A 19706-nucleotide genomic window follows, 5' to 3' on the forward strand; every position below is an offset into this window, starting at 1 on the left:
TTGGAATTTAAGAGGCTTTTTCACTCAATTATAATGATACAGGGGTAGGGGGAGGGGGAGGGGTAAAATGTATGCTTATGTATGTATTATGTTAAGTCTATGCACGTTGGTGTACTACTTTTTGTACTTTATATATGCAAACAACAATAAAAAAATGTTATAATTAAAAAAAAACTTATATACAAGTAAAGTGCATAAATACAACAACATCTAGAAATAGACTATAGTGTTAGTAGTGATCCAGCACGTATGTCCGTGATAACAATGATCTCACCGTCATCACCGTGACCGGTCTAAATGCCGGACAAAATAAATAAAAACTTATAAATTTAAAGTGCAACTAAGTGCAACTAAGTGCACGAATGGTTCTTTGAATAAAGTCCGTAAACAATCCTGGACGATTGAAAACAACCGAGTGCTCACGAAAATCACAATGAGGTTCCACCTTCACTAGTGTATGCTGAGGACACCCGAAGTGAATATTAAAGATGGTTCCTTACCAGATGGTATTGCTCCTTAAAGCGGGGGTTCACCCTATCGACGGGAAAAATTTTTATTTTTTTTTTACCTTAAAATCAGGCATTGTAGCGCGAGCTACAGTATGCCTGTCCCGAATTTTTTCCCCCCATACTCACCTTGTAGTCGTCCATCGAAGATACCGGGGAATGGGCGTGCCTCTGGAGACGGAGGATGATTGACGGCCGGCTCTGGCGCGTCACGCTTCTCCGGAAATAGCCGAAATAGGCTTGGTCTTCACGACGCGTGCGCATAGCCTGTGCGCAGGCGCCGTGAAGAGCCGAGACCTACTCCGGCTGTCTTCGGGGAGAGTGACGTGCCAGGGCCGGCCGTCAATCATCCTCCCTCTCCATAGGCACGCCCATTCCCCGCGGGAGCCGAAATCTACGATGGACGACTACAAGGTGAGTACGGGGTTAAAAAAATCGGGACAGGCATACTGTAGCTCGCGCTACAATGCCTGTCTCGATGGTAAAATCATGGGATTGTGGGTGAACTACCGCTTTAATTTGATACCAAAAAAGGAGTCATGTAATGCTTTACAGGTCAAGCCTGTGTAAACAGATGTGTCCTGGCACTTGATGTTCTTGCAATCACATATATCCCAGTTTGTACATGTAAGAATAGAATGATGCCAACATAGTGTAACTTGTTTATTAAAAATATATGTAAAAAAAGGGTGAGCCAAATGGCCGCTTACTTTTTGTTGTGCCTCGAACCCGGCACTGAGGCTTGCTCACGTTTGTTAGAATCAAAGATCCTGGGTGCTGTGCATGTGTCCCGAGCGTGCGTTCCACCTTGGTGGTGTTCGGAGCCAGAGGGACAGGAAGTGACGAAATGTCGTGCGTGGATGGGTACCGCGGTAGTTACTACAATTGTGTAACGTTAGTATGCAAGACAAAATCCTGGGACACGTCCTTTTGACAAAAATCAGACGCTCGGTTGGCCAACAATCGTATCGTGTGTACAAGGCTTAAGACTTTTCAAGGAGTTACAGCAACATTTTTTCCCCTTTGGAAATGGAGGTGTTATGTAAATTAAAAAAGGTTACCATTGTAAGCACCCCTCTCAGTCACCATATTTAACCACTTCCCGACGGCCGTACGACTTTGTACGGCCGCAGGGTGGCTCTACATCTCTGGGAGGCCGTGTTTTTACGGCCTGCGCGCGCAGCCTGCGGCGCGGGCGCGCGCGCGTCTGGCGGAGGCGCGCGCGCGCTCGCCGCATTGCTGAGATGCCGATGCGAGTGCCTGGCGGCCGCGATGTCCGCCAGGGACTCGCGATCGGCGGCTACAGGGACAAGACGTGGAGCTCTGTGTGTAAACACAGAGCTCCACGTCCTGTCAGGGGAGAGAGGAGACGGATCTGTGTCCCTTGTACATAGGGACACAGCATCGGTCACCCCCCTTCCCCCACAGTTAGTAACACAATTCAGGGTACACATTAACCCCTTCCTCACCCCCTAGTGTTAACCCATTCAATGCCAGTCACATTTATACAGTAATTAGTGCATATTTATTGCACTGATCGCTGTATAAATGTGAATGGCGCCAAAAATGTGTCAAAAGTGTCCGATGTCTCCGCCATAATGTCGCAGTCACGAAAAAAAATGCTGATCGCCGCCATTAGTAGTAAAAAAAAATAATAAAAAATAATAATTCTGTCCCCTATTTTGTAAGCGCAATAACTTTTGCGCAAACCAGACGCTTCTTGCGATTTTTTTTTTTTTAACAAAAATATGTAGAATAATACATATCGCCTAGACTGAGAAAAAATTATTTTTTTAAAAAAAATTGGGCAATTTATTATAGTAACAAGTAAAAAATATTGGTTTTTTTTTCAAAATTGTCGCTCTATTTTTGTTTATAGCGCAAAAAATAAAAACCGCAGAGGTGATCAAATACCACCAAAATAAAGCTCTATTTGTGGGGAAAAAAGGACGTCAATTTTGTTTGGGAGCCACGTCGCATGACCGCGCAATTGTCAGTTAAAGCGACGCAGTGCCGGAAGCTGAAATTTCACCTGGTCAGGAAGGGGTATATGTGCCCAGTAAGGAAGTGGTTAAGGATGGGTAAGCTACAATATACCATATTTTTGCTTTTGGGTTTAGATATGTTTTAATGTTGCTGCATTTAATACTATTTCTGTGAAATCTGGACTGTGCCTTTTAAACAAAAACAGGAATAAAGAGCATACTTGAAATCTTTTATGGATTGTGTTGCATCCTTATTCCAGGTCTGTGTCTTATAAAATATTAAACCAGTGGGTACAGCATAACAGCCAGCCATAGTTAGATAGCTGATATAGATGATAAAACACGGATGTTCATCAAGTACAGTCTTTCAAAACAACTGCATTTCTGCAGTTTTGTTCCAGAGCGCGACAAAACAAAACTCCCCGCACAACTGTTGCCAATTTAAAAATTAAAAAAAAAACTCCTTGTGTTGCCTAAAAGCTGTCAGCATAATTCTCGGGATAAAATATTGCTTTCTTAGCTTATTGCGATTGTGGCTTTAGATAGTATTAGAAAATCATTCAATTCTTTTATTTTTATTTCCATTTTCCCAGTAAGCCAACATTTCTTATCAGAAGGATGCCAACAATGCATGCCATGACAGGTTCACTTTAAACAAGGTCCAGGACTTAGCATAACCTCTTCTGACGTCTAGGCTTGTACTGCCCATCTCATAAGTGTTTACCGTCCAGCTTTGTAACTGGTACTCTGCAATGACATTAAAGCGGGAGTTCACCCATTTATTAAATTTTTTTTTTCTCCCCTTAGATTCCTGCTCGTTCGCTCTAGGGGAATCGGCTATTTGTATTAAAATATGAACAGTACTTACCCGTTTTCGAGATGCATCTTCTTCCGTCGCTTCCGGGTATGGGTCTTCGGGAGCGGGCGTTCCTTCTTGATTGACAGTCTTCCGAGAGGCTTTCCGACGGTCGCATCCATCGCATCACTCGTAGCCGAAAGAAGCCGAACGTCGGTGCGGCTCTATACTGCGCCTGCGCACCGACGTTCGGCTTCTTTCGGAAAATCGTGACGCGATGGATGCGACCGTCGGAAGCCTCTCGGAAGACTGTCAATCAAGAAGGAACGCCCATTCCCGCAGTCCATACCCGGAAGCGACGGAGAGGATGCATCTCGTAAACGGGTAAGTACTGCACATATTTTAAAACAAATAGCCGATTCCCCTAGAGAAAACGAGCAGGAATCTAAGGGGAAAAAGTGCCCTCTAAGGGTGAACCCCCGCTTTAACTGGGAAATGTAATTACGTTGCCATTGATGTGCCTTCTAAAACTTCAGGAATGTGTCTAGAATCAGAAAATATTAAACCAGTTCCTGAGGCCAAAAGATTCTGGATGTTATTACTTCTGTATAGACATTAGCTAATCCTTAATAGACACAGGGCCGTCTTTAATATTGATTGGACTCTGGTCAAAAAAAATCTTGGGGGCCCCCCCAATTTTGCTCTCCACTTGCTCTAAGACATACAATAAGTAGTATCTAGACTCAAATCAGTCTACTATATCAAATCAGGCAGCGATTTGGGATTGGTTGCCAGAGGTTACAGCATAGCATTACCGCTTACTGACTGGTTGCTAGAGGTAATAGCACATCATCTCCTCACTGCCTGCACACCATGGACTGAGGAGGTGAGCGGACCCATCAATAGACAGAAAACTCCTAGGGATTCAGCAGCATTCAGTATAGGTGATGGCGGATATGACCTTTAGGAGGGCATCCTATACATATAAATGCCTCCTTTATTTACATATCAATGCCACCGGACGCCACTATTTACATATTGTAACGAGACCCTTGCTCGCTCGCTTCCGCTCTCCTGACACTCCTCTGCTGCTATTGAATCAGCTTGCAGATCGCAACGTCTGATGGTTCGGTCATCCAAGGCTCCGGGATCTGAACTACAGCTATGTGCTGTTCGGAATCCATTAGAACAAACACCAGGCAGGCTGTATGTAAGTTCAAACAAGAAAACCTTTATTGGAAGCACACAACACACTTTTAAACAGAATTTGGAACATCCCGCCCCCAACAATCGCTTTCCTATTGGTCAATTGTAAAGTACATGTAGTCCTCCTTCAGGTCCTCCTTAGCCATGCAAATGAGGACTTGAAAATGAGTCATCAGGGATTGGTCCGATAGCTTGAATGGAGGCACTGTTATGTGTAATGAGACAGAAGCCCCAGGGGGCAATCAATGTACACAATAGCCAGACACAGAACAATGGAGCCGTCTGGAGCTTTAAGACAGGGAAGAAGACCCCCCACTGTGTAACAGCTTTCAAGGAGGAAAACTTCTGCATTCCAAGGTCCATGACACATATGAATGCTGGTTATTTACATGTAAACACAGTGTGTCAACCATACACAATAGGGCAGAGCTGGGCAGCATTAGTAACAGAATTTCACACTGAGATATTAGGACACAGCACAGGACTAAAACTTCAAGGGACAATGGAATTTAAACCAGTATAGTTGGCAAGTATGAGGCAGCTTCTTTGGGCCCCACAACAATAACAGCTGCCCCTTTTGCCCTGCCTTAAAAAAGGCCCTGGATAGATATGTACACATTTATAAAACTGTGGGAGTCTAACATAGTTATAGGAATTTGTATAATTAGCTATGCATTATGCACATTTCAACAGTTTACATTAAATTTTTTCCTTGCTATAAAAGCTTATTTTTCTGATAGCTACTTCCTCCCAAGATGACCAGCGTCAGGAATATCCGATCACTGTTTCCCATTTATAGTAAGCTGATTTACTATCCCTCACACTACTCAGGATTCTATTTGGAACAATTTTGATTGATTTATGTCACTGTTTCTTAACTTATGTAGGTAACAATTCAGATTTTCCACACTTTTACGAGGAAGCACAGCTGTATAAATTACCGGTAGTAATCATTTAACAATGTGATATTACATGAGAAATGGTGAAATCATTAGCGTGACGTTAGTTCTGTTATGTGAGTGCTCTCTAAAATGGAACTATTTTACCCTCTGACATAACTACTTGCCAGATACTTGTTCAGCTTGCAATGCTTGTGGTTATGTTCTGTGTCTGGAGCATAAAGCTCAGAGCTATGCTTTGTCACTGTAGAGGAGGATTGATGATGGTGCAGGTTCTGTAGAATTAACACATTTAAAAATTCCTTAGATGATTACAAATTGGAACAAGGGGGGAGTTAAAAAATGTAGCTGTTGTGCTAGTTTGCCTACCATGTGATACATTTTCTCTTGATCTTGAATAGTTTTTTACTACTTTTGAAAATTATTTTTTTTACATTTTAAAGGGCCTTTTATTCTTTGCTGTGTTTGAGTGAATGGCAGGTAGTTGAAGTGCTGAAGACCATTTAAAACATTTTTAAAGCTGACTTTTCATAAAGAAGAAAGATAATGCTATGCTATGTATACACCCCAATAACAAGTTACTTACTTTTAGGGCGGTCCGGTCTACTTTCTCCACTGCAGGTAGTGCTCAACTGCAGTGGCATTGCCGTTGAAATGGAAGTTGATAGGAACATGGTTCCTCTATGGTTTCCTGACTCACTGGGGGAGCTATCCACCCCATGTGACTCTGGCAGCCATTTTGGCTCAGGCAGAGTCTATTTCAACACTGGCTTCCAGGCTTGGCACACATTTTGAGTGTTGGTAGTGTAGGTAAAGTTCACCTGTCTGTCAGGGACAGTATTAACATCATGGAGAGTGTGCAGACGAGAAGGGAAAGAGCAGGGACACGCCATCCTTCTCAGAAGCCTTCTCGTTTGGGCTTTGATCGGCAAGGCCACATTCCATCCCTCAAGACAGACTGTTGGTGCACCCTAGACATACTGTTACGTTCTTCACATGCACTGTTTACAGTCATTAAAGGCTGAATGTGTTTTTTACAGGTAATTTTTTCTAATTTTTTGCTGGTCTCAATTGATTTGTTACACAGCCTGTCTCTGTCCACATGCACGGCAGATATTGCAGGCTTCATTTGTTTTTTGAAAGTAAAATTGCAATTCTCAGGGCACTTTCCAGATGTAACCACTATAATATATATATATATATATATATATATATATATATATTAATTTTTTTTTATAAAGCAGCATCTCTGATTCTCCACATCCTTCTCAGAAACATCCCCATTTGGGTTTGGACTGACCAGGTCCAAGAGACAGATGCTGTTACCCGAGACCTACAGTTACACTCTTTGCTGCAACATTCTTTGAGTGCACCCTGTTGGATTGTCGTCTGTGCTTTGCTAAACTTTTATGTCAATACAGTACTGTTTCTGCAACTGGACACAAGGGGTTTATTTACTAAAACGGGAGAGTGCAAAATCAGGTTCACTTCTGCATAGAGCTTCCAACCTCAGCTTGTTCAATTAGGATTTGGCAATAAAACCTGGAAGCTGCCATCACTTGGCCTTCTAGTGAGATCGGTGCAGGAGTTGAGCACATTGAATTAGTGCACTCTAGTAAGATTTGGAATCTTCAAATTTTCCAGTGTATAAGGTAAGTAACTTTTTATCATTTAGGCAATTTTAGGCCGTTATCTCAAATTTTTTGAGATTTTTTAAATGACTGGCTTGATACGCTTGCTTGCTTCCTGACGACGCATGTGTACATGCAAAACGCGTAGAGGCCTATGGGTAATATTTCTTCGTAGACGGAAATACGTCACACGCCTCCCCCACGGCACTTCCGCACGCTGAACCGCATCACAACCGAGGCGTGGAGCGCACGCCGAGGAGAGATTGAGCAGTAACATTGGACAAACTAATGCCGGTTGGGCACCTTAACATGTGAGTGCACATTTTAATGTTTATAAGTAAACTGCCTTTTTATACATACTACACCATATGAGGTTTTTTCTTTTGGGAGCAAAGAGATCTTACGAGAAGCCGATGAGCATGAGAAAAGTCCTTTTTAATACATATTGGGTCTGATAAAAGCATTGGAGATAAATGGAACCACTGCTAGAAGTCTGAGGAAATGCATACCGGGATATGATTACATGCTGTATTTTTTCCCTGATCTGGTGAGCGCATAATATATTAGAGGTGGTGGTGACACTAAATAAGGGTGAAAAGTCACGAAATTATCTGGCAAGAACACAAGGCACCATTTTCTTATACATTCTCTTGGAAATTCTGAGATATTTTCTGGAAGTCTGAGACACTGAATTTATTTCACTTGGTGCATGCGCACATTGCATTTTTTACTGGACTTTATTTTGCGCATATGCGCATTGCATTATTGATTGAGACTGCACATTGAGGGTCACGTATCATTATATTTTTTTGATTGATATTTTTTTGATTGGTGTTTTATTATATACATATTTTATTATATATACATATTTTTTTATGCATGTGATTTAAGCAAGTTATTCACAGTATTAATGAATTTTTATATGGGGTCAGCGCAGTAGTATATGCTCCACATATGCAAACACCTATAACTTTATATCACTGCACCTCCTGGAGGTGCATATAATAACTGCAGCAGACTTAGTAAATTATTAGATAAACTTTGTTGCGCCGGTGTCACAACACAAACTATACAATTTTAGGCCGTTATCTCAAATTTTTTGAGATTTTTTAAATGACTGGCTTGATACCAGTAGACTGGCATAAATTAAATGTGGTACATGTATTTAAAAAGGGATTATGGTTTTCACCTGGTCATAAACCTGGGAAAGTCAAACCACATGTTAAAAGGTTCAGTTTGTTTAGTGATTTAGGCCAGTGGTGATCAACCCTGTCCTCAGGGCCCACTAACAGGTCAGGTTTAATGTATTACCTTGGGGTGATGCAGACTAGAATACTGCAATCACTGAGCAGCAAATTATATCACCTGTCGTGTATTTCAGTTATCTTGCAACCCTGGCCTGTTAGTGGGCCCTGAGGACAGGGTTGATGACCACTGATTTAGGCAGCTGAAATGGTATGCGAACCTCAACTAGGATTGTGTTTAGGGCATTTTGCAGTTTCGCAGAAATTGCAAACTAATACAGCTGTTCACCGCTATTAAAACCCAACTAGCAATAATGTGATTCCTGGCCTTTGAGGTTGGGTCAGGTGAGGATGCCCAATAACAGAGGCTTTGTTATGTGCCAGCTCCCTCACTATAAAAGTTAGTGGGTGTCCTTTAGGTGACAAAACATTGTGCATCTTGGGGAATTTGGGTGGGAGGGGCTTTTTCAGCATAATGCTGTTGATGTGTGTACTGAAGCTACGTGATTCAAATAATGCACACTGATTTTCTGGGGAAATAAATGGCGAACACATGACATAAAGATATAAAAGCACCAGCAATGACATGGAACACAATTTCTGCCCGGAGTTCATCTTTAATCGCTTTGTCAGATGTTCATCTAGCAGAAGTCACTCAACTCAAACAATGATGAGAATTTAGCATTTGCTGGAACCGAAGGAGGGGCTTGGAGAAACAACAAAAAGTCTTCAACATTACAGAACAAGTCTACAGTGAAACCTTGGTTCGCGAGCATAATTTGTTCCAGAAACATGCTTGTAATCCAAAGCACTTGTATATCAAAGCATTTTTTTTACAGGGTATAAAAGAGAAGAGAGGCACCTCTAAGTGTAGCAATAAGTTGCTAAATGTTGTACCTTCATTAAATGTAACCATATTGCTACACTTAGAGGCTCCTCTCTTCTTTTTTATACTCAGTTGTGACATGACGCTACTCTTATATCAAGACATTGCTTGTATATCAAGGCAAGATTTATTAAAACATTTTGCTTTTCTTGCAAAACGCTCTCAAACCAAGGTTTTACTGTAGTTGAATGTGACTAACTACTACTAGCTATTCCATGCTCTGGATAAATGAGAACCTTAACAGACTCTTTGCCATTTGTTCTTTGTAGCTTTACTCAAGCACATCAACACCTGTGATCCTTGTGAAAAGTTATTACAATGTTGCAGATTCATGTTTACATAAAGGTTTACTCACACATGAATAAATGTGAAGCATGCTTAGGGAACATTATCACTATAAATTCAGTCTGCGCTTATCACACAAAGTGCTGCTAATTCCATACACATTTGTTCAGTTCTTTTATTGTAAACAAGTATCCTCTTGTATAGTGAACATGGAAAGATTAATCAGAGAGAAGTATTTCCTTTTGTCAGTGTCCAAATTGGTAACACATACATGGAATTTGTAATGCTGCTAGTAAACACCCATCATGGTTCTGAAGCAGCTCTGACTGTAATGCCTGCAGCACCTTCAATGCGTTTTGAAAGAATGGTCTTTCTTTGTCTGGGAATACTGAAACACACAGAGCAGTACTTTTTACAGAATCATCTTACTTGCAACTACATGCCAAATTTACCAAAATCTGTGTTGAGAGTTAAAGACTTGTGATGCATCTTTTGTGGGAGTCAACGTTTTTTCAAGGATTCCTCTTTTTTGCGTTCGGGAGATTCATCCTCCTTATTTGTCCTGTTTACTGTTATCATTAAAGTGAAAGTAAAAGAAAATGAAAACATTTGGGTTGTCCTCAGAAGAAAAGTAATCATCTAATGGGGACACTAGGGGCCAGATTCACGTAGCTCAGCGGATCTATAGATCCGCTCGATCTACGTGAATTAAGATCCGCTCCCGCAAGTTTAGGAGGCAAGTGGCTAATTCACAAACCACTTACCTCCAAACTTGCGACGGCGGATCCTAAATCCCCCAGCGGAATTCAAATTCTGCGGCTAGGGGAGTGTCATATTTAAATCAGGCGCGTTCCCGCGCCGATTTAAATGCGCATGCGTCGTCCGGGGAATTTCCCGGCGTGCATTTCTCCCACTGACATCACTAGGACGTCAGTGGTTGCGACGTGAGCGGGACTTGCGACGCGCGTGTTCGTGAATCGGCGTACGCAAACGACGTAGGAAAATTCAAATTCGACGCAGGAACGCCGGCTATACTTAACATTGGCTGCGCCTGATAAAAGAAGGGGTAAGTATACGACGGAAAACCGCTACGGAAACTACGTAAGAACACGCTGATTTACATATTATTTATCGTAAATCAGCGAGAACGCCCCCGGCGCCATTTTTAAATTGAAAAAAAGATCCGACAGTGTAACACATTGTAACACTGTCGGATCTAGCCCTATCTATGCGTAACTGATTCTATGAATCAGGCGCATAGATAGGACCAGTTTACGTCAGAGATACGATGGTGTATCTGTAGATACACCGTCGTATCTCTTTGTGAATCTGGCCCTAGTTCTGGTAACCTCGGGGGTCCCCATAAGATTCCCTTAATTTAAAGGGTTTCCCTCCCACTTCCTGTTTTGTATATGAGGCAAGAAGGGAAGGTTTATCTCCCCAAAGGGATAAAGAGGGCAAAAATAAATATGACAAGGGTTTTAACCCTCCTTTAAGCCCCGTACACACGATCAGAATTTCCCATGGACAAAGTCAGTTGGACTTTTTCCATGGGAAATTCCGACTGTGTGTGTGCCCCATCGGAGTAATTACATCAGAAATTCCGATGAATTTCATCAGAGTTTAGATAGAGAACATGTTCTCTTTTACTTCGATTGAATTCCGTTGTGATTTTGGTCGGACAAAGGTCTGATGGTGTGTACGGGGCTTTACTTTACCCAAGATGAAAAAATAAAGTTTTGCCTATAGTACTACTTTCACTCTTCTGTTGGTTCTGAATTAAACAGTATTCTGTTCATTTTATTTGAAATAAGGCCTCCAGAACTCATGTAGTTAAATATTCCTGCATCGAAGTACACCAGAGGTACATCAGGGAGCCACGTCTACACCAAATCATTTAATTCTACATACTATTCTTGTTCAATCTGTATTTCATAAAATATCTTATTTCTTAGCTCAGCGATTTCATGTTTCAAATATCTACAGACAGCTTTATTGAATTATCTCACTCTATTGTGCTGCTTTCCATTGACCTTTTTGAGTCCATTAACTGTCTTCTTGACGTTAAATTATCCACAATTGGATTTTTATTGATCCACTTTACTATATTTTTTTTTTTAATTCAGCACTAGGTAAAATATTTTGAATTGATGGCTCCAATTAAACAAATCTCTTCATTAATCTGCTTTACAACTCTTGTTGTTTATGTTAATTATTATCTCCTGTTCTTTTTTACTGGGTTCATTTAGAGGTACTCTCTGCAGTTATCTTCCTAGACTATTTAAAGTCATGGAGCAGAGAGCTGTTTCTCACTGACAACCTTTATGGCCTTCAGAAGGTCATCAGCCACACTTATGCATTCATTATCACACCTAAGAACTCTCAATTCGTTAATCTTTGTTGTTAAAATTTTTAATCTGCTTTCTGTTGCAGACTTCAAGCTAAATTTAAGCCCATAAATTTCTTTCTCGGATAGCTCAACTTCTAAAAATGCATATATAGCATTCTCAACAATTGAAGTAGGCTCTCCTTTTAATCTCTTGGTTGCTTTCAAACTCCTCTGGTCACTTTTCAAGCTATTAATTCAAGAAAGAATCTTGCTGCTTGAAAATGGCCCCTTCCATGGATTCCCTGCTGATCAGATACATTCTTTGATTTATGAGTTAGATGTCTCTTTACAGATCTGACGGGCCATGAAAAGTGGCCTTTTGCATGGGTTGTAAAAACTTTTGAAGCCATTTGGAGAGCTCAGCAATTTTTATCTACCAGTAAAAAACTTTTTGCTGCTTTTTTCCCAACATCAACATGAGGCAAAACCTGGACAATACAGGCAGCCCCCCCGGGTTACAAACATCCGACTTACAAACAACTGCTACTTGCAAACAGAGGGAGACAACAGGAGGTGAGAGGAAATTTACCCCTAGGTAGGGAAATTCCCTCCTGTAAAAGTCATCATAGGAAAACGGGGTCTCCATTGAAGCTTTATCAGCAATCTCTGTTTCTACGACAAAATCCAATTGTCACAGGGACAGAAAGTGAGGTGAAATCTTCTGAACAGGGGCACAGACAGCAAAAAAAATGTTACAGGGGTGTTAACCCTTCCCTAGGCTACCCAAAAAACGTAAAAAAAAAAAAATTTTGGGCTGGAGCCACACTTAAAAAATGTACCTGTTCCGAACCCACAGACCTACAAACTTATCTTGTTTGTAAAACGGGGATTGACTGTAATTGTTGTATCTATGTAGACATTTTTGGACACACAGAAATGCATTTGTCAGCTATCATCTTGGAAATAAATTGCAAGCCCTGTTCCATATTAAAATAAATTTGAAATGGAAGCCCGAAAAGTCAACATTTCTGTGTCCCAGGGAGAAGTTGCAAATGTTCTGGTAGTTCAACAGTTGGATCTGTTTAAAATGTATGACTTTCATTAGTCAATGTTCTGTACGTGCTAGCACACTGTTCATCATTAACCACATGCTGCAACTTACATTTATACTAACATTTGTCTGCTGATATCATTTCACCCCAAACCTTGTGAAGATTTGGATTTCTAAACACTGGGCTCATGAAATGGGAAACTGTGGCAAAAGATTTACTGATCGTGAAAAGCTCACAGATTCTGTTGAATGACTGTCCCCAATACATAACAGCATCTTCCACATGGCATACATACGTATCCTCTATCTTGTTGTACATGAATTCTCCCTCCATGTATAAAAGATTCATGGCACCAGACACAAAATAGACGTAGCATAAGTCACGTTCCCATATTGTCACCACTGCCCCCCGCTCACTCCTAGCTTTTCTTAATGGTTTGTTTCTTGTAGTAAAGCCCCAGCCTGTGCTTTTGTGTCTAAAAAAAGTTGCCCTAGAATTGCCCCTGTGGTCTCTTAATCCTTGAAGTGATTTTTTCATGTAAAGTGTGGCCCAAAATTTCTGTTTAAAATTGTCCTGTTGGTGAACAATTGACACTGTTCCATCCTATGTAATATCTTTTTTGTCTCCATAAAGAGCCGGTCACAATCTCCCTTACATGCAAATTGGATTCGGTGAAACTCACATTCAATTCCCACTAGTATGAACCCAGCCTAAAGGTCTTGTTTCTGCCCTTTCTATCTTGTTTTAGAGATCTCACTCCTTAATCAGAGACATTCCCCTCTCTATTCTCATCTACAAATTGGGATTAAGTGTAGCCATGATGTCCCCTTTCAGACCAGTGTCTTAGCTAGCAGCCTTATCTTTTAAGGAACCCATTTTATAGGTGAGCAGTGCCCGCATATAAAAACAGTGTTCAAACCACACATGTAAGGTATTGTTTTTTTCCTATAAAAATAATAAACATGTTATACTTACCTGCTCCCTGTATCCATTCAGAAAGCCCCGACCCAGCACTGTCCCCCTCTCCCCTGATTAGCTAGCTGACTTTGATTGACAGCAGCAGCAGTCAGTGGCGCCACTGCTATGTCTCAGCCAATCAGGAGGCAGAATCTCGGACATCGTTGGACAGAGAGGGACCTCAGGTAAGTATTAGAGGGGCTTAGGGGTCTGCTGCACACATAAGGCTTTTTATCCTAATGCATAGAATGCATTAAGATAAAAAAAACTTCTGACTTTACAATCACTTTAAGGCCATGTATTAAGCAAGTCAACAAAACCCAACACATGGGTGATTTATTATCTTATCTTTTTTATTTATCTTTAAAAGTTGTTACTTTTTACCGTAACATGCTACTCAACATGCAGAAAAGTATACGTATTTATTATATCTTGTTAAATATTTCTTAAGCTTCTAAAGCCATTTTCTTTTATAGGCTTTTTCTGTTGGCATCCTTGCTGTTTTATCATATCAGGAATGGACACAAAGATCACTGGTAAGATCACAAAATATGATGTAGATTTCAGATTTTGTGACAGATTTATACAATTTTCTCCTATAGGCCAGCTAACCTGTGCAATCCACCCCCCTCCCCCACATTGGAGGGGGCTAAAGGGAGATCAAAAGGATTTGGATGTAGGCTGAGGGCTATTGGAGCAGGCTGGTAAGTGTTTGACAAGGGGGGCTGTGGGGACAGTGGAGGGGGCTCCTATCTTCCTGTACACCCTCCCTCTGCCACACTGAGACCCTTTTGACACTGAGGGCGTTTTGAAGGCGCTATAGCATTAAAAATAGCGCCTGCAAAGTGCCCTCAAACAGCTGCTCCTCACACTCCAGTGTGAAAGCCTGAGGATTTTAACCATTTTTGGGCTGCTAGCAGGGGGTTAAAAGCACCTCGCTAGTGGCCGAATAGCACTGCAAATCCGACGGTAAATCGCCACTAAAAATAGCTGTGTTTTACCACCGACGCTAGGGGCGGCACAGTGTAAAAGGGCTCTGAAATCGCAAGTAGTGTTATCAACTCTGTACTGTAGATTACAGAACACCTGTAATCATCTCCTATGTTATGGAGATGATAGGAGAGAGGGGTGTTCTGTAGTTTTGGGTCTACGCAACCTAGGCTGGGATTACTGCAACTTCATGGATACAGTACAGCGACAGAGCACTCTGACTTTAGTTCAAGAATTTTTGTTACTGGCAGAATCACCAAAAAATCATAACAGTGGAATGTCAAAACAAGAGCTTAGCGAAATCGACATACTTAGCTTAGCCAGGGATTAACTCACCAGTAGTCCTGGAAGGAATGTACACACAGGCCGAATATCGGCCAGTATTAGCTGGTTTAACAGAAACTGGCCACCATGTCCGACAGAGGCTGGCTAAACATCCAGTTTCTGTCAAATGGGCATGACCGAAAAAGGTCTGCTAATCGATATCTGATCAGTGAAAAAGAGTAAAAATGAAAAAGAGTAAAAAAGAATGCGCTACCTGAAAAATCGCATAAAAACAGTGAGAAATATATAAGTATGTGAAAATATATATAATGAAATAGACATAAAAGTGAAAGTGATATCACTACACACCTAAGATGAAATTCTCAATACACACGTGTAATGAAACACTATAATTGAGCAAAAAACCCAAAAAGTGAATTTGTGAGTAATCATTGAAGTCCAACCAGAAAATATAAAAAAATAAATTTTAGGAAAAATAAATTAGTTAAAACTTGGAAGTCCAAAAAAGCAAAAGATTGAAAGTCCTGCAAGGTGTAACAATGTAGCAAATACACTTCAGATGTTCAATCAAAACATGGGAGCAGGGATACTGTATAAATCTTCAGTTTAACAGCTTCCATCAAATAAGGTAGATAAATGGCCGCTTACCGCATCAGATGGACCTCTATTACGGAGATCATATGGGCTCAGCACACACAGGATGGTTCATCAGGCTCCAGGCATGGAAATCACTCCCCAGCAGGAAAAAAAACGTTTTCACCTCTCCAAGGAACACCGAAAACTCCCCCGCATCAGCTGGATCCTTAGTGCGCATACACCGTCTCCTCTCAGCTCAGCAAAAAGGGCGTTCAGTAAGCAGTAATGTTTAGAATAAAAAGAAGGGAAACTTCATGGTGCAGTATGTTAAAAAACACGTACCCTTTATTGAATAGACCGGGTTACTGACATCCAAGGAAGATTAAAACAAAATCTCAAAAACAAAATACCAGCGGCGGCTCACGCCAGACCAGCTGGAGTATGATGACGTCAGAGTCCTTAGCTCCACCCGACGCTGCGTTTCTCCGTACAAGGCGTCCACTGGGAAAGGAGGCTGCTTTGCCAGTGGACACCTTGTACCGAGAAACGCAGCGTCGGGTGGAGCTAAGGACTCTGACATCATCATACTCCAGCTGGTCTGGCGTGAGCCACCGCTGGTATTTTGTTTTTGAGATTTTGTTTTAATCTTCCTTGGATGTCAGTAACCCGGTCTATTCAATAAAGGGTACGTGTTTTTTAACATACTGCACCATGAAGAGGAGATGGTGTATGCGCACTAAGGATCCAGCTGATGCAGGGGAGTTCTCGGTGTTCCTTGGAGAGGTGAAAAAGTTTTTTTCCTGCTGGGGAGTGATTTCCATGCCTGGAGCCTGATGAACCATCCTGTGTGTGCCGAGCCCATATGATCTCCGTAATATAGGTCCATCTGATGCGGTAAGCAGCCATTTATCTACCTTATTTGATGGAAGCTGTTAAACTGAAGATTTATATCCCTGCTCCCATGTTTTGATTGAACATCTGAAGTTTATTTGCTACATTGTTACACCTCCAAGTTATAACTAATTTATTTTTCCTAAAATTAATTTTTTATATTTTCTGGTTGGACTTGAATGATTAATTTATTTTTCCTAAAATTAATTTTTTATATTTTCTGGTTGGACTTGAATGATTAATTTATTTTTCCTAAAATATATTTTTTATATTTTCTGGTTGGACATGAATGATTACTCACAATCACTTTTTGCTCAATTATACTGTTTCATTACACGTGTGTATTGAGAATTGCTACATTTCATCTTAGGTGTGTAGTGATATCACTTTCACTTTTATGTCTATTTCATTATATATATTTTCACATACTTATATATTTCTCGCTGTTTTTATGCGATTTTTCAGGTAGCGCATTATTTTTTACTCTTATTCACTTTTACTTTTAGTTCACTATTCAAACTTATTTATAATTGCAGCACCTTGTCATATTTATATGTCACTTCTTGTTTGTGCCCTCAAGGGAACAAACATTTCAGTTTTTTTGTGCACTTTGTGGCACTGACACACTTTTTTGGGGATAGCGCGGATTGACTCCATTTAAATGATATCTGATCAGTGCCCTTAGCCAATGGCTGTTGACGGTTGAATTCAGGCAGTGGGCAGTCCCCGTTAGAACACAATAGCTCAGCTGGGAGATCGCTGTACTAACATTGGATAGTTGAACGGAAAAAAAAAACTGATCTTGTGTACCTAGCTTTAGTGAGGCCTAAGGAAAGGTCTAAAGCTGGATAAACATGTACTGAAATGCAGCCAGTTCAGCAGGAACCCGCTGACTTCTGTGTGCAACGCTATCTGAACAGTCATGTTGGAAATCAGTGTAATCAGTGTATTCTAGTGAAAAGGAAGTCCCCGCTGCCAAAATACAATAGGTCAGTGGGAGAGATCCCTGCATCACACATCGATGCATTGATGCACGGATCTGTTAGTTTTTTTTTTTTATTAAACCTGTTGATTGAAAGAAAGAAAAACACGGTGTGTATACCCAGCTTAAGAACTACTGCAAACAATGCGAAACCCAGTGCTCTATAAATGACAGAAAAACTGGCCACTCAACTGTTCGAGGTTAAATGACATGATTGCCAACTTTTTTTTCTTTTTTTTTCTTTCAATCTTTATTAAATTGTTGCAGAGCTTTACAATAGGTTAGTATGACACAATATTAAAGTGGCAAGCAAGCACAAATATCTGTGACAAATAAAATTAGATTCTTCATGCTACTGTTGAATATATACACTGAGTTAAAAAGAATTTGCCTGTACAGCAAAGCTTCGAAAATATACCTAAACTTCTGTATCACTCTGGAAGTTCAAAATAAATAATGGCTACAAACACTGATGCATAGGGAGCAGGGAGTTAGGTATATAAAAGACAGTTCCCTGCCTGAGCTTAGATACTTAGATACATAGCATGGAAGAAAAATTCAGTCAAGCTCTACCTGGGGATCCGTGCTAGTTTATTGAAGTGCAAACAAGTAATCCAAAAATTTGTGTGACGACTGACGTTTCATATGGAGAACTCTTCTTTGTCTGAAAGTGTAATGCACTTTTGAAGAGTCACTCTATACTGTACCTGCTCACACTTCAAAACTGGGCTGTATCTGCAGGTAGAGCCTCAAAGACTCTTTCCTTCATGCTCTGAATGCTTAAATACAGTTTAAACGTTGACTTCTGAGGTGCTCAAGACTTTTTTTTGGGCTGCAGCACAGGTTGTATAACCATTGCCAACAGCATGTTTAAAGCCTCGTACACGCGATTGGATTTTCCGACAACAAATGTGTGATGGAAGGGTTTTGTCGGAAAATCCGACCTGTTTGTATGCTCCATCGGACAATTGTTGTCTGGTTATCCAACAACAAATGTTTTATAGCATGCTTTAAAACTGTCCGACAATAAATATGTGCCGTCGGATTATCCGATCGTGTGTACACAAGTTCGTTGGAAAAAAATCCAAAGTAGAAACACGCATGCTCCAAACCAATGTTAACCTCCCTGGCGGTATGATTCTGTCTGGAATTACGTACCAAAAGCGGTACAATTATTTTGCAAGGAAATTTGGCGTTTTATACTGTAGGCCTGTAATTCTTAGGAATAACTCATTTAAATCTGACCAAACAAGATTCTAATAGGCATCCTGGGTATGACATTTTTTAAAAACAAAATTATAAATTATAATATAATAAATAATTATAAATAATTATAACAAATAATAATATAATTCTAATAAAAATTATTCAATAATGTAATCAACTCAAAATCACTGAAATTTGCTCAGTTGCAGAATTGTCGCTGTCATTATTTTTTTTTTTTTTACGAATTTCCCCACAAATCGCTATCGCACAATTCTGCAAGTGATTATAATTTATTATCGCTGTTTTTTTAGCTGATCTAAAACCATTTTTGACATAAAGGGACACTTTTGGTTGCTATGGACAATCTACAGTTTGCAGGGAGAAAGAAACGTTTTTATTATATAAAATGACATGTAGGACACTGGACAGACCACTAGGGACAAGGGGGTGTGTTTTTTTTACATACAGTACTGTAATCTATAAGATTACAGTATACTGTATGTAAAGTGTTTGTTTACTTTTTTGAATTTGGCGCCGTTCTCCGCCCCCGTGCGTCGTAACGTCGCAGGGAACGGAGATCGGCGGCACAGGAGGACACTGTGTGAATCGAGCGAGGTCCCGCTCGCTCACACAGCGCGGTGACATCGCTGGATCCAGGACAAGGTAAGTAAACCAAGCCTGTGGATCTAGCGAGGCAAGCCCGAGTCTGACTCGGGGTTACCGCTCGCAGCAGGAAAATCTAACCCCGAGTCAGACTCGGGAATACCGCCAGGCAGGTTAAGTAACTGAAGTAAATATGGTATACTTTTTTATCTATTTACTAATTCCAGCAGCATAGGGATTAAAAAAAGTCAGTGTTGACTGAGTGTGAAGTTGTGCTTTAACCACTTTAGCCCCGGAAGATTTGGCTGCTTAATGACTGGGGCATTTTTTGCGTTACGGCACTGCAACGCTTTAACTGACCATTGCGCCATCGTACAATGCTGTACCCAAATAAAAT

The 19706-nt window shown here is 40.7% G+C and overlaps 1 protein-coding gene across 1 annotated transcript in view; it reads left to right on the plus strand.

Moving 5' to 3' along the window:
- TMEM212 (transmembrane protein 212) overlaps nt 1-19706 on the plus strand; it is a 53041-nt gene that overhangs the window by 18532 nt on the left and 14803 nt on the right. The window contains exon 2 of the mRNA XM_040349375.1: nt 14253-14312. Within this exon, the coding sequence (XP_040205309.1) occupies nt 14253-14312 (60 nt within the window). The remainder of the gene's footprint in view (nt 1-14252; nt 14313-19706) is intronic.

Source organism: Rana temporaria, chromosome 4 (genome assembly GCF_905171775.1).
Source record: "Rana temporaria chromosome 4, aRanTem1.1, whole genome shotgun sequence".
NCBI classification, from domain to species: domain Eukaryota; kingdom Metazoa; phylum Chordata; class Amphibia; order Anura; family Ranidae; genus Rana; species Rana temporaria.